This window comes from Lampetra fluviatilis, chromosome 25 (assembly GCF_964198595.1).
Source record: "Lampetra fluviatilis chromosome 25, kcLamFluv1.1, whole genome shotgun sequence".
Taxonomy (NCBI): domain Eukaryota; kingdom Metazoa; phylum Chordata; class Hyperoartia; order Petromyzontiformes; family Petromyzontidae; genus Lampetra; species Lampetra fluviatilis.
This window is the reverse complement of record NC_136299.1, coordinates 664,686-685,754: the sequence shown is the minus strand read 5'-3', so window position 1 is coordinate 685,754 and position 21,069 is coordinate 664,686. Positions and strand designations below refer to the sequence as shown.

Genomic DNA, 21,069 nt, shown 5'->3' with positions numbered 1-21,069 from the left:
TATCTGCGGCTGTACTCCCCGTCATTAGCGTGGATAATTGAGGGTCGACTGTAAGTACATACATTCATTCACAATAGATTTTTGAGTCAAATCAAGTCAGTAAAATATGTGTCGTAGATCCTCCACGCTACAAATCCAATGGATAAAGTTGTCACGTGAACAAAAGTGGCAAATTTATTACCGCTTCAGCACACGTGTGTGTTGGAGAGTGATCCACAAAAATGTAACAATTGGATATGATATTTCGCTGGAAGTTACAACCAGCATCATCAGGCAGTTTAGATTCATGGCAACTGTCTGATTGGGCCCAAAACTCAACTATGAATCCTATTGGTCACGAAAGCTTGGATGTTAGATTTATATATTGCATGCTGAAAATACACTCATGTAAGTCGCATCTACTTGGTTGCACAATGACCATCCACGAGGGTTCCTCAGCCACAAACTGAAACGTAGAGATCCTTTAGCGATCTTTCCCGAGCCTCTGATCGAACCTCTTACTCACTTGCTGATCGGTGGAATTGTTAAAATCGTTTTTTTTTGCATAACTGGTAAATGAATAAAAACAACGGTATAGGCCGGTGTCTTGCCTCACGGCAGATGGGGAGCGTACGTTCACAGGAAGTTCCTGTTTTTTGATGCTAATGTTGGTCACGTGACCAGGAAGTGACGATGTTAGATTTCCACTGTACCACGGGGGCGTCGGCCATTACACAGATAAGTCAAGATGGCGGCACGCATCACATCTCAGTGAGACCACAGCCGCACTTGTCCATTGTGGGAGCTTAAGAAGCATTATCTGTAATTCTTTGGTTCTTTTCGGTTAAGTCACGTCTAAAAATAAAATAATAAATTAAAATAACATATTACGACGTTTCGATTGCAACACAAGCAATCATCATCAGGTATAAAAGAAATAGCAACAAAAATCTAACTAGAAAACTATAGACAGACATACAAGCAGACAGACATCACAACGGCACACAGAGAGAGGACACAAATCGGCACAAAGAGAGGGGTCGTTTCTGTGACGGTCCCTTAAATATAGAGAGGGGGGGCGGGGACGGAGAGAGGTAGGGGGCAGAGAGAATTAGCATATCAATGAGTGTACGGCAACGTACTGCTGTTGCAAGTAAGATGACAATGTGGAACAGGCACGCAAAATTGAAAACGGGCACGCAAAATTGAAAATTAGGAGACAGGCACACGAAAATTAAATAACCTAGCAAAATATCGAAATGTGATGTAATACAAATTCTCAGGTTTTTTCGGTAAAGTCACGTAGGTAAAACATTAAAAGTAATGAAAGTAAAATAAAAACAAAACAAAAATAAAAATAAAATTCACGACGTTTCGGAGGCAACACAAGTCTCCGTCATCAGGTGGGACCGTCACAGCCAGATTAGCTGCATCAAGTGAAGCAATGATTCAAAATGTAATCCCTTATAAGCAAGTTGAAGGGGGGGAGGAGAGGGGGGGGGAGTTCATCAGAATGTGGTAGCCAATGAATGGAACGTATCGGGAGGGAGGGGGGTGGGAGGGGGAGGGAGCCAACAAAACATTTGGCGACGGCTTGGACGCGGCTGCTGCGCACGCCAACACAATGGGCAGAAAGGGGGGAGGGGAGGTCTGATACACATGATAGAACAAAGGAACGAAAATGCCCATGTTTATACCAATGCAGGCTGAAAAATGAAGAGAGTACTGTTAAAAATAACTGGGGATGTTAACACTCGGTGAAGTAAATTAAAATAGTGCCTGTCAGATAAGATGGTCCAAAAAGTGTAATTAAGTCTTTTTTGCGTGGTTAATAACATCTTTCCAGTGATTACTGAGTTTTCAGTAATCACTGGAAAGATGTTATTAACCACGCAAAAAAGACTTAATTACACTTTTTGGACCATCTTATCTGACAGGCACTATTTTAATTTACTTCACCGAGTGTTAACATCCCCAGTTATTTTTAACAGTACTCTCTTCATTTTTCAGCCTGCATTGGTATAAACATGGGCATTTTCGTTCCTTTGTTCTATCATGTGTATCAGACCTCCCCTCCCCCCTTTCTGCCCATTGTGTTGGCGTGCGCAGCAGCCGCGTCCAAGCCGTCGCCAAATGTTTTGTTGGCTCCCTCCCCCTCCCACCCCCCCTCCCTCCCGATACGTTCCATTCATTGGCTACCACATTCTGATGAACTCCCCCCCCCTCTCCTCCCCCCCTTCAACTTGCTTATAAGGGATTACATTTTGAATCATTGCTTCACTTGATGCAGCTAATCTGGCTGTGACGGTCCCACCTGATGACGGAGACTTGTGTTGCCTCCGAAACGTCGTGAATTTTATTTTTATTTTTGTTTTGTTTTTATTTTACTTTCATTACTTTTAATGTTTTACCTACGTGACTTTACCGAAAAAACCTGAGAATATGAATCATTGCAGTCACGAAAGCTTCAAATCTAGAATTGATGTAATACAACACAGAGAGTCGGTTAACACACAATTAACGCATAGCCTGGTTGATTACGTGTTTCAAAATTTGCTAAGTTAGAATTTTAAGTGTGAAAATTCCAAAGAGAGGACACAGGCAGAGAGAACAAATAGCCAGAAAGAAAAAGGATAAGCTTAAAACTTCCCCGTAGAAGTGGTTCAATCTTAATTTAGGAGCTTTCGTGACTGCAGGAATTATTCTTTGGTTCTTTTCGGTTAAGTCACGTCTAAAAATAAAATAATAAATTAAAATAACATATTACGACGTTTCGATTGCAACACAAGCAATCATCATCAGGTATAAAAGAAATAGCAACAAAAATCTAACTAGAAAACTATAGACAGACATACAAGCAGACAGACATCACAACGGCACACAGAGAGAGGACACAAATCGGCACAAAGAGAGGGGTCGTTTCTGTGACGGTCCCTTAAAAATAGAGAGGGGGGGCGGGGACGGAGAGAGGTAGGGGGCAGAGAGAATTAGCATATCAATGAGTGTACGGCAACGTACTGCTGTTGCAAGTAAGATGACAATGTGGAACAGGCACGCAAAATTGAAAACGGGCACGCAAAATTGAAAATTAGGAGACAGGCACACGAAAATTAAATAACCTAGCAAAATATCGAAATGTGATGTAATACAACACAGAGAGTCGGTTAACACACAATTAACGCATAGCCTGGTTGATTACGTGTTTCAAAATTTGCTAAGTTAGAATTTTAAGTGTGAAAATTCCAAAGAGAGGACACAGGCAGAGAGAACAAATAGCCAGAAAGAAAAAGGATAAGCTTAAAACTTCCCCGTAGAAGTGGTTCAGACGTGATTTAACCGAAAAGAACCAAAGAATAATTCCTGCAGTCACGAAAGCTCCTAAATTAAGATTGAACCACTTCTACGGGGAAGTTTTAAGCTTATCCTTTTTCTTTCTGGCTATTTGTTCTCTCTGCCTGTGTCCTCTCTTTGGAATTTTCACACTTAAAATTCTAACTTAGCAAATTTTGAAACACGTAATCAACCAGGCTATGCGTTAATTGTGTGTTAACCGACTCTCTGTGTTGTATTACATCACATTTCGATATTTTGCTAGGTTATTTAATTTTCGTGTGCCTGTCTCCTAATTTTCAATTTTGCGTGCCCGTTTTCAATTTTGCGTGCCTGTTCCACATTGTCATCTTACTTGCAACAGCAGTACGTTGCCGTACACTCATTGATATGCTAATTCTCTCTGCCCCCTACCTCTCTCCGTCCCCGCCCCCCCTCTCTATATTTAAGGGACCGTCACAGAAACGACCCCTCTCTTTGTGCCGATTTGTGTCCTCTCTCTGTGTGCCGTTGTGATGTCTGTCTGCTTGTATGTCTGTCTATAGTTTTCTAGTTAGATTTTTGTTGCTATTTCTTTTATACCTGATGATTGCTTGTGTTGCAATCGAAACGTCGTAATATGTTATTTTAATTTATTATTTTATTTTTAGACGTGACTTAACCGAAAAGAACCAAAGAATAATTCCTGCAGTCACGAAAGCTCCTAAATTAAGATTGAACCACTTCTACGGGGAAGTTTTAAGCTTATCCTTTTTCTTTCTGGCTATTTGTTCTCTCTGCCTGTGTCCTCTCTTTGGAATTTTCACACTTAAAATTCTAACTTAGCAAATTTTGAAACACGTAATCAACCAGGCTATGCGTTAATTGTGTGTTAACCGACTCTCTGTGTTGTATTACATCACATTTCGATATTTTGCTAGGTTATTTAATTTTCGTGTGCCTGTCTCCTAATTTTCAATTTTGCGTGCCCGTTTTCAATTTTGCGTGCCTGTTCCACATTGTCATCTTACTTGCAACAGCAGTACGTTGCCGTACACTCATTGATATGCTAATTCTCTCTGCCCCCTACCTCTCTCCGTCCCCGCCCCCCCTCTCTATATTTAAGGGACCGTCACAGAAACGACCCCTCTCTTTGTGCCGATTTGTGTCCTCTCTCTGTGTGCCGTTGTGATGTCTGTCTGCTTGTATGTCTGTCTATAGTTTTCTAGTTAGATTTTTGTTGCTATTTCTTTTATACCTGATGATGATTGCTTGTGTTGCAATCGAAACGTCGTAATATGTTATTTTAATTTATTATTTTATTTTTAGACGTGACTTAACCGAAAAGAACCAAAGAATAATTCCTGCAGTCACGAAAGCTCCTAAATTATCATTATCTGTAAGTTGTTTATATTCCTATAATATTGGAAATGCTGTTGTAATGTTGGAATGACCGTTATAGCAATGGAAATGCCTTTATGGTGCCGTTAAGTTGTTGTAGTAAATACGAGGCCTAGTTAGTAACGAAGCCTGTGACTTTCCTTATTGTGGATGTTACTCGTGATTTAGTAGGTCGAGTCAGACTTGTGCCTATGTTGCGATCCTGAGAGTGATGACGAAGTATCTCATCCACAGTTTAGTGTTAAGTGTAATGCTGTACATTTGGGGTGCAGTGGGATGAATACACTATGTGCCTGTATGCAACGCACCAGCTTGTGCCTTTGTCTAGTTGTTCAGGGGTAATGTGGGGGCCTGGTCCTTCCAGGATCTATTGTTATCTGAGACAATGTTCTGATGCTGTGGTGTTCATTGTGTGGGTGTTTCCGAATTATAACAGATGCTGTATCTGTGTTTTCTCACCAGTTTTACCTGTAACAATCAATAAATGACGATCGGAGTTGGACGGTCATCCTGGCTCCGAGGGTTTATTGAACACATGGTTATCTACTCGACTAGCGGTGCAAAGCAGCGCACAGCGAGGCCGAGATAGCCGGTTTGCAGTTTGCCGCACGTATAGAAATATTTAGAGAACATCACGTGTTTGGATTTCTAGCTGAGTAACGAAGGGGTCTGCCGTAATAATTCCATCTATCAAGGACCTCAGGCGCTATACAGGACACAGCAGCAGCATACACTCAGGATGAAGATAATTCTATTATAAATACATTTAAGACTTGATTTTAAGCTTTCGTGACTGCAGGAATTACTCTTTAGTTATTTCGGTAAAGTCACGTAGAAATAAAATAAATAATATAAGACGTTTTCATTGCAACATAAGCAACCGTCATCAGGTGTGAATGCAAGCTCGGAGAGAGACACATATACAGGGAGAGAGACAAACACAGACATGGAGAGAGACATACAGGGAGAGAGACACAAACACAGACATGGAGAGAGACACATACACAGAGAGAGACAAACACAGCCATGGAGAGAGACACATACACAGAGAGAGACAAACAGACATGGAGAGAGACACATACACAGAGAGAGACAAACACAGACATGGAGACACATACACAGAGAGCTTGCATTCACTATCCGTTTGCTTAAACACGTTAATATTATTCATCCTTGATCGTTTCTGCGTGGATTAAATATCGACCGTTCTATAGGCCTAGCCTTTTGCCCATCCAAGGACGGGTGTATTGCAGTAAATCTGAAACTTGCAAACGAAAAGCAGACCATGACATGATATTCATTGCATTAATGCAGTGATACCAAGGCCGTAATTATAATATATATTGGGGGGACACACCCCCCCCAATATTCAAATATGCTAAAAATGTCCCCCCCAATATATTGGTATACAATTGTTTTGCTATGCTATGTAAATAAAAACAACAATTTGCTAAACCTTGGTCACAATATCTGGACTTGTCTTCATATAAATCAATGCATAGATTTCTGTTTATATGATTGTGGTTATGGATGTACTTTATTAATCCCTAATCTCTGCCATTACATACAATGCATCAAGAAATAGTAAAAAAGTAAAAACAGAGCAATCTAATACAATACACTATTAGACATTATTGTAAAAAAATTAAAAAGTCCATCCCATGTGTTAGTGAATGTTTAAATATTTTAGGCATGAAATTGGTTTTCAAATTTAGATATTTTTCTGGGTTGGGACCCCCAGACACCCTAGAAGATTTGGTCCCCCACAATGTTGACTCCATGGCTACGGCCTTGGGTGACACAGACCTATTTAATTATAATCCCTTGTTCATCATGACGTCCTTTTTACTTCGATGTCTCAACAGCGTTATGGAGATCGCGTGACGTGAGGGTTCTGCCTTTGCAGTGAGGGTTGTGACTTGTGAGTTGACGCCAAGGAGGGGGAGGCGCCTCGCCCACCCCATGTGGAGTGACGTCAGCCGCTAATTATTATTAATGACGGGGGTGTCCATTTGGAGGACGTCACCTGTTCATGAATATTAATGAGGGGGGCTGGTCGATGTGGAGTGACGTCAGAAGCGTTAAGGCCAGACATTCCTGGGTGACAGTAGTCGGTATTCGGGGGGGGGGGGTGTAAAAAGTACGCGTGCGTACAGGGAGGGGTCACATTTTGACAGATTTTTTGCGTTACGTACTAAATGGATGGCCCCATAGAGAGGCAATGACGCAAACACATGCACTGATACAGAGACGAAACAAACACAGACACGAATAGCACGCACAAATACTCCTGCGAGACATGTAAACGGGCATCCTTCAGTTACCAGACCCGTGTGTGTTGTACTGTATTGTAAGTGTGTTGTTACAGTGGTAGTGCTGTCGTTGTGCTAGAGCAGTAGTAGTGCTGTAGCTGTAGTAGTGCTGTAGCTGTAGCAGTGCTGTAGTTGTGCTGTAGTTGTGGTAGTGCTGTAGTTGAGCTTGTAGCTGTAGTAGTGCTGAGTCTCGCACCCTCACACACGCTGCTGCTGCTGTCCCCGTGTCGCTGCTGTCCACGCGACAGGCGGAGTCGGCGCTCTGTCTGCGGTGATTGGCAGTGGGCAGTGCCAGCAGCGAGTGGTGGTGATGGTGATGCTGTGGCTTGTAGTATCACGTGATGCTGTGGCTTGTAGTAGTATCACGTGATGCTGTGGCTTGTAGTAGTATCACGTGATGCTGTGGCTTGTAGTAGTATCACGTGATGCTGTGGCTTGTAGTAGTATCACGTGATGCTGTGGCTTGTAGTAGTATCACGTGATGCTGTGGCTTGTAGTAGTATCACGTGATGCTGTGGCTTGTAGTAGTAGCACGGGATGCTGTGGCTTGTAGTAGTATCACGTGATGCTGTGGCTTGTAGTAGTATCACGTGATGCTGTGGCTTGTAGTAGTAGCACGTGATGCTGTGGCTTGTAGTAGTAGCACGTGATGCTGTGGCTTGTAGTAGTAGCACGTGATGCTGTGGCTTGTAGTAGTATCACGTGATTGTGTAGCTTGTAGTAGTAGCACGTGATGCTGTGGCTTGTAGTAGTAGCACGTGATGCTGTGGCTTGTAGTAGTATCACGTGATTGTGTAGCTTGTAGTAGTAGCACGTGATGCTGTGGCTTGTAGTAGTAGCACGTGATGCTGTAGCTTGTAGTAGTAGCACGTGACGCTGTGGCTTCGAGTAGTAGCACGCGATGCTGTGTATTGTAGTAGCTGTTGTGGCTGAGGCAGTAGTGACTATAGTAGTCGCTGTAGTGGTGGTGGTGTAGAGGTGGTTGTGGCTGTAGTAGTGGTGGTGCAGTAGTGGTGGTGTATTGGTGGTGGTGTAGTAGTGGTGGTGTAGTTGTAGTAGTGGTGGTGTAGTTGTAATAGTGGTGGTGTAGTTGTAATAATGGTGGTGTAGTTATGGTGGTGCTGTAGTGGTGGTGGTGTAGTAGTGGTGGTTGTGGTAGTTGTGGTGGTGGTTGTAGTGGTTGTAGTTGTGGTGGTTGTAGTAGTTGTGGTGATGGTTGTACTTGTGGTGGTTGTAGTTGTGATGATTGTGGTTGTAGTAGTTGTGGTTGTATTTGTGGTGGTTGTGGTGTAGTAGTTGTGGTTGTAGTTATAGTAGTGGTGGTGGTTGTAGTTGTGATGGTTGTGGTTGTAGTAGTGGTGGTGTATTGGTTGTGGTGGTTGTGGTGTAGTACTGTAGTTGTGGTGGTGGTGGTGGTTGTAGTTGTGGTGGTAGTTGTGGTTGTATCGCAAGCGCCGACCTCTCACGCGCGGAGTCTCCGCCGCTTCTAATGACGTCACGGGGGTGCCCGCGGCGCGCGCTCCCTCACGATGACGTCATCACAGCGCGCGCTAATTGCCTCCCCCCACCACGCGGAGCGATTCTCGCGACGCGATTCCGATTCACCACAAATCGATTCCCCGGTCTGCTCGAGTCCAGTGATGGTACAGTGTCCAGTGATTGTACAGTGGCACAGTGATTGTACAGTGCACAGTGATTGTACAGCGGTACAGTGATTGTACAGTGCACAGTGATTGTACAGTGCACAGTGATTGTACAGTGCACAGTGATTGTACAGTGATACAGTGGGGTTCGCGCTCATTGTGCGCACTGCGCTCGCCGTGCCAACCCACACGGCTCACACCCCCCCCCCCCCCATTCTTGTGCAGGGGAATTGAGTTTGCAGGCCCATACGACGTACAGCCGTCTCCATACCGGCAACGACGAAATCAACATGGGTGTGCGTCCCCATGTCATAGTACATTCAAGTTGAGTTTAGTTACAGCTCCTGCCGCCCCCCCCCACCCCTCACCCGGCCGCGATGAGTGGCGGCGCCGCGGGGCCATGCGCGGTGCGGAGCGCGTGGGGGGCCATGCGGGGCCCCCCTCTGTCTGCCGCGCTGCGGGTGGTGCGGGAGGAGGAGGAGGGCAGAGCGGGGGGCCGGGGTCCTGGGGACGGGTGAGTGGAGTCAGGGAGGGAGCCGTGGGGGGGGGGGGCCTCGGAGTGCAGAAGGGCGACTTGGGCCCAGCCCTCGTGGCTGGGTCATCGCCGTCCGCCCGCGTGGTTGGCGAGCTTCACGCTGATGAACTTGTGCTGCTGAACGCGGCATTGTCAGCAGATTGTGACAGCGACGTTGCTGTCAAAATCTGCCCTTGTGCAGGGAAACTGACGTTCCAATGCGGGCAACAATAACAACAGCAGCAACAAGAGTTTGTCTCTTAATTTGGGAGCTTTCGTGACTGCAGGAATTATTCTTTGGTTCTTTTCGGTTAAGTCACGTCTAAAAATAAAATAATAAATCAAAATAAAACAACACATTACGACGTTTCGATTACAACACAAGCAATCATCATCAGGCATAAAAGAAATAGCAACAAAAATCTAACTAGAAAACTATAGACCGACATACAAGCAGACAGACATCACAACGGCACACATAGGAGTATACAGGCACACGAAAATTAAATAACCTAGCAAAATATTGAAATGTGATGTAATACAACACAGAGAGTCGGTTAACACACAAATAACGCATGACCTGGTTGACTACGTGTTTCAAAATTTGCTAAGTTAGAATTTTAAGTGTGAGCAACAAATATCTAACTAGAAAACTATATACAGACATACAAGCAGACAGACATCACAACGGCACACAGAGAGAGGACACAAATCGGCTGTGTGAGCAAGAAAAATCTAACTAGAAAACTATAGACAGACATACAAGCAGACAGACATCACAACGGCACACAGAGAGAGGACACAAATCGGCACAAAGAGATGGTCGTTTCTGTGACGGTCCCTTAAATATAGAGAGGAGGGGGAGGGGACGGGGGGAGGGAGAGGGCGGGGAGATCAATGGGTGCACGCCAACGTACTCCTATTGTAAGTGAGATGATAGACGCGGCACGGGAGGCAAACCTGAAAATTAGGACAAACGCGGCACGGGAGGCAAGCCTGAAAATTAGGAGACAAGCACACGAAAATTAAATAACCTAGTAAATTATCGAAATGTGATGTAATACAACACAGAAAGTCGGTTAACACACAATTAACGCATAGCCTGGTTTATTACATGTTTCAAAATTTGCTAAGTTAGAATTTTAAGTGTGAAATTTCAAGGAGAGGACACAGGCAGAGAGAACAAATAGCCAGAAAGAAAAAAGGATAAGTTTAAAACTTCCCCGTAGAAGTGGTTCAATCTTAATTAACAACACATTACGACGTTTCGATTGCAACACAAGCAATCATCATCAGGCATAAAAGAAATAGCAACAAAAATCTAACTAGAAAACTATAGACCGACATACAAGCAGACAGACATCACAACGGCTTGTGTTGCAATCGAAACGTCGTAATGTGTTGTTTTATTTTGATTTATTATTTTATTTTTAGACGTGACTTAACCGAAAAGAACCAAAGAATAATTCCTGCAGTCACGAAAGCTCCCAAATTAAGATTGAACCACTTCTACGGGGAAGTTTTAAACTTATCCTTTTTTCTTTCTGGCTATTTGTTCTCTCTGCCTGTGTCCTCTCCTTGAAATTTCACACTTAAAATTCTAACTTAGCAAATTTTGAAACATGTAATAAACCAGGCTATGCGTTAATTGTGTGTTAACCGACTTTCTGTGTTGTATTACATCACATTTCGATAATTTACTAGGTTATTTAATTTTCGTGTGCTTGTCTCCTAATTTTCAGGCTTGCCTCCCGTGCCGCGTTTGTCCTAATTTTCAGGTTTGCCTCCCGTGCCGCGTCTATCATCTCACTTACAATAGGAGTACGTTGGCGTGCACCCATTGATCTCCCCGCCCTCTCCCTCCCCCCCGTCCCCTCCCCCTCCTCTCTATATTTAAGGGACCGTCACAGAAACGACCATCTCTTTGTGCCGATTTGTGTCCTCTCTCTGTGTGCCGTTGTGATGTCTGTCTGCTTGTATGTCTGTCTATAGTTTTCTAGTTAGATTTTTGTTGCTCACACAGCCGATTTGTGTCCTCTCTCTGTGTGCCGTTGTGATGTCTGTCTGCTTGTATGTCTGTATATAGTTTTCTAGTTAGATATTTGTTGCTCACACTTAAAATTCTAACTTAGCAAATTTTGAAACACGTAGTCAACCAGGCCATGCGTTAATTGTGTGTTAACCGACTCTCTGTGTTGTATTACATCACATTTCAATATTTTGCTAGGTTATTTAATTTTCGTGTGCCTGTATACTCCTCTCTATGTGTGCCGTTGTGATGTCTGTCTGCTTGTATGTCGGTCTATAGTTTTCTAGTTAGATTTTTGTTGCTATTTCTTTTATGCCTGATGATGATTGCTTGTGTTGCAATCGAAACGTCGTAATGTGTTGTTTTATTTTGATTTATTATTTTATTTTTAGACGTGACTTAACCGAAAAGAACCAAAGAATAATTCCTGCAGTCACGAAAGCTCCCAAATTAAGATTGAACCACTTCTACGGGGAAGTTTTAAACTTATCCTTTTTTCTTTCTGGCTATTTGTTCTCTCTGCCTGTGTCCTCTCCTTGAAATTTCACACTTAAAATTCTAACTTAGCAAATTTTGAAACATGTAATAAACCAGGCTATGCGTTAATTGTGTGTTAACCGACTTTCTGTGTTGTATTACATCACATTTCGATAATTTACTAGGTTATTTAATTTTCGTGTGCTTGTCTCCTAATTTTCAGGCTTGCCTCCCGTGCCGCGTTTGTCCTAATTTTCAGGTTTGCCTCCCGTGCCGCGTCTATCATCTCACTTACAATAGGAGTACGTTGGCGTGCACCCATTGATCTCCCCGCCCTCTCCCTCCCCCCGTCCCCTCCCCCTCCTCTCTATATTTAAGGGACCGTCACAGAAACGACCATCTCTTTGTGCCGATTTGTGTCCTCTCTTTGTGTGCCGTTGTGATGTCTGTCTGCTTGTATGTCTGTCTATAGTTTTCTAGTTAGATTTTTGTTGCTCACACAGCCGATGTGTGTCCTCTCTCTGTGTGCCGTTGTGATGTCTGTCTGCTTGTATGTCTGTATATAGTTTTCTAGTTAGATATGTGTTGCTCACACTTAAAATTCTAACTTAGCAAATTTTGAAACACGTAGTCAACCAGGCCATGCGTTAATTGTGTGTTAACCGACTCTCTGTGTTGTATTACATCACATTTCAATATTTTGCTAGGTTATTTAATTTTCGTGTGCCTGTATACTCCTCTCTATGTGTGCCGTTGTGATGTCTGTCTGCTTGTATGTCGGTCTATAGTTTTCTAGTTAGATTTTTGTTGCTATTTCTTTTATGCCTGATGATGATTGCTTGTGTTGCAATCGAAATGTCGTAATGTGTTGTTTTATTTTGATTTATTATTTTATTTTTAGACGTGACTTAACCGAAAAGAACCAAAGAATAAGAGTTTGTCTATTTGTTTGTGTTTCTCCCTTGTGATGAGACTTGGTTTACAATGAAGGCACTGGGTTGACAGGTCAGGTGTCACTCGGGATGTAATTTACTTTAATAAAGCCTGAGTGCACTGCTGGTGAGACGCTCAATGTTGAAGCCGTCCCAGAGCGTTGCTGGCGTTAAAGCAGTCGCGTTGCTCGTTATGTTGAGCAGCCCCTGATGGAAGTCCACGCGGCTGATGTGATGTGTGAACATGTCGCTGTGATGATGTAATGTGTGAACACGTCGCTGTCCTGTCGAGGGGCTGCTACGCTGAGGAAGGAGGACGGAGTGGCTGGTTGAATGTGTGGCAATGGACTATGATACATACAGAGAACTATAGAGAGACATTGGCGACAGGCCACTACGAGTGTGACCATGCAACCAATACTATTACCATGTAGATACATAGAGACCTATAGAGATCCATAGAGACTCGTAGAGATACATAAAGACTCATATAGACCCAGACCCATAGAGATGCATCGTGACCCATAGAGATGCATGAACGACAAGCGACAGTGATTTTTTTGTGGTCATGGACTCTGTGGACCATTGTAGTCTGTGCTCCTTTAACGGAGCAGGAAAGGCAAACTACAACAACTCTGTCCTGAAGCCATCTGGTTGGGGCCACCAGAGCTTAACATGGGCATCTAACTCCTGGGGATACCGCTGCCATACGCAACCATGGGATAGAATGTATTTTGTTACCGTGATTGAGGTTTAGTTTGTCCTTGTGTGTTTGTGCCGGTGCGTGTGAGTGTGTGTGTAAGTGTGAGTGTGTGAGTGAGTGTGAGTAAGTGTGTGTGAGTGTGTGTGTAAGTGTGAGTGTGTGTGCAGCAGGCTGTGGAGCGGTAATGCCGAGGTTAGTGCGCTGCGCTACCAACCTGGCGACCCAAGTTCGATTCCCGCTCACGGCCAGCACCAGTGACGATTATCTAAAACGGTCCTGGGCCTCCTCCCCTAGGTCAATTCAGCCTCAAATGAGCACCTGGTGTGGTGTGTAAACATCGCCTATGGGGAGACAAAGGCAGCCGGGCGTGGCGTTGGCCACCCACCCCCTCGTGCGCTGTGCCGGCCTTCATAGGTGCTCGCTACAGCACTTGCCCCAACAGTCTGTTCAGGCTATACAGGGGATCTTTGTCTTTCTATTGCAACAGGGTGGAGCTGGTGCGGCTGTGCAGGCCGTGTGGGGAGGAGCAGCAGCAGCAGGGCAGCAGCAGTAGCAGCTGCACGGTGGAGCTGAGCTGCTCCGGCCACGAACTTTTAGTGGCGGCCGTGAGCCTGGAGAGCGAAGCGCGGACCGTGGAGCTGTATGCCGAGGGGGAGTATGTGGGGAGCGCGCGGGGCCAGCCCCTGCCCGGAGGAGGACCTTATCCTGACAAGTATGGAGGAGCTGGCTCCACCATGGTCCCTCCCCGGCACTCACACCCATGTCCATTCGAGTCAAATCAGTTTGACTCGAGTGTCATGGTGCGTCAGTGTAGTGACGCACACCGTGACACACACCGTGACGCACCGTGACACACCGTGACATGCACCGTGACACGCACCGTGACACACACCGTGACACATACCGTGACACACAGTGATGCACCGTGACACACACCGTGACTCACACCGTGACGCACACCGTGACACACACACCGTGATGCACCGTGACACACACCGTTACGCACTGTGATGCACCATGACACACCGTGACACATCATCATATTGTATGGTTTCCATTTGGCACGATTGGAAGTTTCGAATAGAATTCGGTGTTGATGTAACACATACCAGGTATTCGTGGCCAATATGATTCATAATAGATTTTTGAGTGAGGAGAGATAATACAAGTAAATGTAGCACTTAGATATAATCTCATGTTTTAAGATAAGTTCGTCACCCTATCGTGGTGAGCTGAAACAATTGGCACGTTAACATTCAGGTTTATTTTGTTTAACCTTGAGACCTGAAGAAACCGGGACGAGTCTGATGGGTGCGAGTTGAACACTTGTACCCTTGACAGTTTCATTTGAGGGTCTAACAATATACATTTGGCCAGATCATTCTTACGTGGCCTATCCCAAAAATAGATTATGAATAACGACTCAGTGCTATTTATTTATATATCATAGTTGTATATTTTTTACTTCCACATATGCACAAATTCACAGGTGTCACTTTTTCATCACGTATGCGTACACAAAATTTATTATCTTAATAAAAAAATAACCCCATTCTGTATCTTTCCGTCGTGTCGTCGCGCGCAGTGGTGAAGAGGTGAACCTGTACAAGACGCACATCTGCCTCGAGTTTCCATCGCCATCCTGCGAGCTCAAGGCAAGCAAAGCCCGTGACCATCGGCCGTGTCTCCACACACTCCACACGCTCCACATACTCCACCCACTCCACCCACTCCCTACGAGCTCCACACACTACACGCACTTCACCGAACTCCAAACACTCCACGCACTCCACACACTCTACACTCCACGTACTCCACGCACTCCACACACTCCACACACGTAACACTCCACACCCTCCACACACTCCACACTCTCCACACTCTCCACACACTCCACGCACGACCGTCAGTCGCTCGGCCCGGTAGCTCCGTGGTGAGTGCCCGACTCAGAGCGGGAAGGCTGTGAGTTCAAACCACCAATTATTCCCTGAGATGGATCAAATGTAGACCGCTTTGCTAGATGACAATGGCATTTTTTTATGACAATTTTTATTTTATTTTACCAGGTAAGGCCCACTGAACTGTATGGCTTTCTTTCAGAAGCGACCTGGCCACAAATTATAGCTGAACTAAGTGACTCATCACGTGGAAATTTATAGCAGACAAATACTCTGAATGCATTTTTCCAAATGTGGAGGTAAAAACCGGAGGACCCAGAGAAAAAAACACACGTCAGAGAGAGAGAGATGCAGACTCCAAATATACAGGCGTCATGGTTGGGATCGAACCCACGACCTCCTGTATGCTAGGCTCGGTAGTTAACATCTCGCCATCACGAGATGTTACCTCTGCCACGTGTTTATGGAATTTCCATCAGGTTGCTTGACCTTGTTAGCAGAATGAGTGCCACATCGTTGTTAGTTTGGGCACGGATTACCTTTAGGTTTGAAGTTTCCGCAGCATTGATACAAATGTATTTTTTTCTACTTTATTCTGGAGTAACTGTGCGTGTGACTTCGTCACCAGCTGCTACTCCAGTCGCCGTCTGGGGGTGTAACAGGAGGGTGAATGTCACCTGTGTGTGTGGCTATAACGCCGTATGTATGCATGTTGAACTTCTTTCACACTGTACCAACAAAGTAGGTTTTCGAAGCCAATATGATCCGTATTTGTTTCACAATTAGTTTCTTTTGGGCGAGATTGTGTCGGTGTAATGTCAGTTTTTTTAAAATCTATAATCCTCCACCACCCAACAGAGCAAATAAAATGCAGTTGTGACATGGGCAAATATACCAATTGATTTAGTTTTTCAGCAAAACCGGAGGAATGTTAAAAAGCTGGATTTTTTTGTTATAATTAGAACAAATATATATTGTTTGGGTTAGGTCACATATTCTATGCCAAAATTACAAGAGTTTCGGCATAAACTACTATGTGGCCGCCCCAAACACAAACATAGATCTGTACAAACCGCTTGCTCGAGACCAAGTGGCAGCAGCAGCAGCAAACATGCAGCAGCAACACACACAACACCAACACCAGCAGCAGCATGCACAGTAGCAGCAGCACACACAACACCAACAGCAGCAGTAGCATGCGCAGCAGCAAGAGCACGCACGACACCAACAGCAGCAGTAGCTTGCGTAGCAGCAACAGCACGCACGACACCAACAGCAGCAGTAGCTTGCGTAACAGAAGCAGCAGACTGTAGAGTGGCAGTAGCAGCGGCTACAGTTCGGCTGATGAAGCCTTAACTGGCTTCCTCGGGCCTCGCCTGATAAACTTTAGGCTTCTTCAGGCTTAGTCGGGCCTGATGTTGATGGGAAGCAAGCTCTTTCTTCCAAAGTGATGTGAAACTCTGTAATTTGGGAATTATGAAAAAAAAAATCTGCTCGTTTATTAATAGCGTCAAGGTACAACAGTGAATTGGTGACATTTTTAAATGCAGGACTAATTTTATAACTCTCTGTTTTTATTCTGCACATTTTAACACTGTCACCGCTGTTTTATTGTTCAGTTGATGTCACTGGGTGACAAGGAGTATGTGAGGATCAGAACCCTGACCGTGTTGGTTCATGAGCGAGGGGCCCTGGGTGGAGCGGTGATGATTCCCGGTGTGACGCCCACGGTGGACATGGACAGGGTGTCCTCCATGATGGAGTCGATGGGAGCAACGCTGTCTCCAGGCGCACAGAGCCTCATGGGCCTGGTGCAGCAGCATCAGCAGGTGAGGGCGTCGCATGCGTCTTGCTCTCCCGCATCTCTCCCGTGTCTCCTGCATCTCGTATGTCTCCTGTGTCTCTCCTGTGTCTCTCCTGTCTCCTCTTTGTGCCCTCGCATCTCTTCCATCACTCACTGCCCCAGCTACACTCTCACAGTGTTTCTGGGCAACTCTCAAACACTGAGCCCTGGGGTTAATGGGACACTTCCAGTCATAAGATGAATTTATCACGCGGTTTCTCCGATACACATTTCACACAACGTGATGAAGAAGACTCTCTGTCGCCCATTATTCTAACAGCCGCAGTGTTAAGTCCCATTCAACGTCAGCTGCGCTATATTTAGGAGAGCGACAAAAACCTCATGCAGTTACGGACCACGTTTGACACAGAGGTGCCACTGACGCGTTTTCCCATGCGCGCCACTGTACGCACCCAAGTCGATGTGAATCTGTTTGTCCTGCTCCCAACAGAATCGGAAGGCTGCCGGCAGCACACTTCAGGGCATGCTCATGGCGGGATTCTGCTCCCCTCTCGGCGGGGTGGACGTTGCTTCCATGCTGAAGCTCGGCATGGCCGCCGCCAACGCAACGGGCGCGACACGGGGCCCAGCCCTCGGTGGCGCCCTCCCCAGCGATGCGCTGAGTCGCTCTCTTCACGTGGCTCCGTCAGAAGATTGCCGCGAGCCGCCGGCACCAGGTTAGACGTCGCCACGTAAAAGCCGCGATCGTCGTTCGCTTAGTGGTGGGGCAAATCCAGTCGGTCTCCTTTATTTTAACCGGGAGGTGACGTGAACCCGCTGAAAGGCATGAAACAGCGTTGCCTCGTTTGTAAGGGTGACCTGAGTTACATCAAGAACGATTTAAGTACACCAATATGTTAAGAACATTTAAAAAATATCCCCCTCCACCTCACTTCGGTTGGCTACATACGGTGCGAAAGGAGTTCTACATACATACCCTCCCATCCTTCACCCCCTCCATCCCTCCCCTGTAAGATTTCAACAATGGACTCAGAAATAATTGATGCATTATGACGTGTTTATTGCTGAAAATGTACCCTGCGTCATAAAATGTTAATGAAGACAATATAAGAGGAAAAAAAACTTTCAAGGAAATAGATAGAGACTGACATTTGCAATAATCAACTAAACCAAGTCCAAGGGCTTCTGAGTTGGGCTCCGTTTTGAGCGTTCCGTCATCGTCAGGAGCCGAAGTCAACTCGTGAAGACACCCCCAGCACGTGGTCCCGTGGCACAAGCCTGAAAGAGAAGCGACGCTCCGCATGCAGCGCGACCCGGACACAACGCGCCGGGGGTTACAGGCGGCCCGTGCAAGCTCACGCCCACCGTTACATTTAAATCCTGAGGTGTTGCCCTGCTCTTGTGCGTGCGGCTCGTATAGTGAGCCGGAAAGCGATTTACTTCAACGTTAATCCTTGACAAATGGTGCCCTCCAGCCAATGGCGAGCAGGCAGGCTCTGGCTCCCCGCGCCGCACTTTCCCTTCGCCAATCCTCCCTCTGCCATCGTCGGCGCTCCTCCTCCATCTCTTGTTTCCTCGTTTGCATTTTGCACCCTCGAACCCAGAAACTGATTCTCGCGTCATGATCAAAGTGTAGGGAATGGCATACGCGTTCAAACCGATTTAACGATTTACTTAAAGAAAACTCGTTCGCAACGAAAAAGAGTCTTCAAAATATTCACCGATCACTTTGTTTTTTCAGGAGACGGGAATTCTCCGGCTCTTGCAGAAGGCGCCTCGGGAAGTACGAGGAGTGAGAATGGCCCCGGCGCTAGCAACGGCACCCGGCCGTCGCCAAACGCCGCACAGGCACCAAGGAGCGACGCCAACGCGGCCTCGGCATGCCAGGCCTTGGCGAGCCATGCACATCAGCAGAGGTGTGTGTGGCACCGGTCTCCTGAGAGACGGGTGCGGGGGCCTCAGTTGTCATTGCTAGGGTTGCCCACTGCCCTCGCTTGACCCAGATATGGGAAGGGGGCGAATCGTCAGCTTATTTATTGCTTTCTTTATAATTTTCAACAACAGAGCTCATGGTTATTTTGTGTCGGATTATTTAGTTTTGTGATAAATTAGGATTCGTATCTATAACATTGGGAAGTTCACCAGCATAGGTCCAAGTAAGGCTGACTTCTGATTAGACACTAAATGTGGAAACCGGTCCAAAGTTTTGCCTGTGGAGAACCAATAACAACACCCCGCGGTGGCGAGATGTTGACTACCTCGCCTGGTATACAGGTCCTGTGTTCGTTCCCGACCCTGACGCCTGTTGTATATTTCGAGTTTGTGTGTCTCTCTCCCTGTGGTCGTGTGGATTTTTCTCTGAGTCCTCTGGTTTTTTCCTCCACATTTAAAATCAAAATGTGTTTAGAGTATTTGGCTGCTATCATTTTCCACATGATAAGCCACTTTGTTGAGCTATCATATGTGGCCAGGTCACTCCTGAAAAAGAGATAAATAGCTCAGTGGGCCTTACCTGGTAAAATAAAAATAGTTTCATAATTTTTTAATACTTTAATTTGTGCACTTCCAGAAAGAGGCCGTGTGGCTGATGGGATGTGTAAAATTTACCTTTAATCCCTCTATGTAAACGTTGTACTCACATTGTAAATGGTGTGGGTTTTACTCCCTAACACACCGATGTTTGAACTAGTAACTAATTGGCGCATTTTGTTTACGTGACAAACCTTACTAGTTGGCTGTCGGGTGGTGGCGGGTTTAACGACACGTTTATATTTATGTGATCTAACCCAAAATAACCTTTATTATGAATAAAAATTTACAAGTTACATGGAGGGACAGATACGTGAAGAAGAGGCATATTCTCTGCTTGCTCATTTGCTCTGTAAATGAGTGCGTATTTGGTGAACTTTTACCGAAAGCAGCGATGCCATGTTTCTTGGTTGTGTATCAGCAGGAAGCGGTGCGTGGAGAGAGAGGAGGGAGAGCCGGCTGATGCAGAAGCGACACCGAGAAGCCCTGGTCACTGGGTTGACCCGGAGCGGACACGGGGGGACTCGAGAGACGGCAGCTCATTGGTGAAGTGGAGCGACGAAGCGAACGTAGGTGCTCGCCCGGTGTCGCAGCACAGGGAGGATCGCCGTCAGCAAGGCCCGCCACCGGCGCCGGGCGGTGGCGCTGGCAGTGCGGAGGACGCACGCTCTCTGGAGAGGCTGCTGCTGGCCCGAGTGGAGGAGTCGGAGAGGAGACTGATGGGCTTCGTGGAGCTGCGACTGCAGGCCCTGCAGGCCCACATTGATGCACAGTTCACGGCCGTTCGCCGGCTCATCATAGACAGCGTCGGTGCGCCCAAGGCAGCCGGAGAGACCCGGAGTGCGGGGTGGGACTCCGTTCCTAACGAAACATCTGCCACGGATTGTGCCACGGAGCCAACACAGTCGTGACTCAGACTGACGGATGTTTCTACGTATTGTGTGCATCCTAAAAAGTATCAAAGCCATCGATTTGCTTTGTGTATTCTTCCTCCCACGTGTCGACGGGTCACCGGTGATCTTGACACGTTTTCCCTGCTCAGGTGGCCGCTTGTCTCCGGGGCGTCTGTGAGAGCCAGTCGAGGCTGCAGGCATGACTCGGTGGAACAAAGTTGCCGTATTTTGGGGAATTAAGGTTTCTAGACCGGTGGACAAAAGCCCACCCCACGTCATTCACTGTTGCCAATGAGGCTATTCTAGTATATTGAGTTCTCGCCTGGTTGAACAAATAAACTTGAACTTCACCAAGGTGTGTCTCCAAGTGAATATAAAACCACAAAGCCCCTTGTACACTTCAGGAAAAAAGCGTTGCGGCGGTTCCAAGTGAGCGGAGTACCTCCGGATATTGTAATTTTCATGGAGCTTCAAATGAAGAGGATCCGATAGATATATTACAAAGGTGAACTTGTCAGGTGTGTAACTTTTTGGCGAGACTGCAGTGCCTATTTGTCAAAGTGCTTTGAGACGCGTATCCGGGAATCGGCGTTGCAGGCAGTTGTATCGTTCTCCAGGTCGCCTGTCACTATCTTGCTGGTGGCAT

The 21,069-nt window shown here is 46.0% G+C and overlaps 2 protein-coding genes across 3 annotated transcripts in view; one reads left to right on the top strand and one right to left on the bottom strand.

The window, feature by feature from the left end:
• Positions 1-7,576, bottom strand: part of LOC144941847 (uncharacterized) — a 34,504-nt gene extending 26,928 nt beyond the window's left edge. Inside the window, exon 1 of the mRNA XM_078868340.1 lies at positions 7,198-7,576. The gene's annotated coding sequence lies outside the window, so the exon portion shown is untranslated. The remainder of the gene's footprint in view (positions 1-7,197) is intronic.
• A 5,684-nt stretch (positions 7,577-13,260) lies between these two features.
• C25H10orf88 (chromosome 25 C10orf88 homolog) lies at positions 13,261-20,777 on the top strand. Of its 2 annotated transcripts, none has more exons than XM_078868343.1 (6): positions 13,261-14,011; positions 14,885-14,954; positions 16,817-17,026; positions 17,492-17,717; positions 18,743-18,917; positions 19,955-20,777. In XM_078868343.1, exons 3-6 carry the CDS (start codon positions 16,820-16,822, stop codon positions 20,439-20,441), a joined length of 1,095 nt encoding a protein of 364 aa, XP_078724469.1. In that variant the 5' UTR covers positions 13,261-14,011; positions 14,885-14,954; positions 16,817-16,819; the 3' UTR covers positions 20,442-20,777. The 2 variants fall into 2 exon arrangements, with proteins under 2 accessions (XP_078724469.1, XP_078724468.1); XM_078868342.1 differs by having other exon boundaries at positions 19,952-20,777.
• The last annotated feature ends 292 nt before the right edge of the window (positions 20,778-21,069 follow it).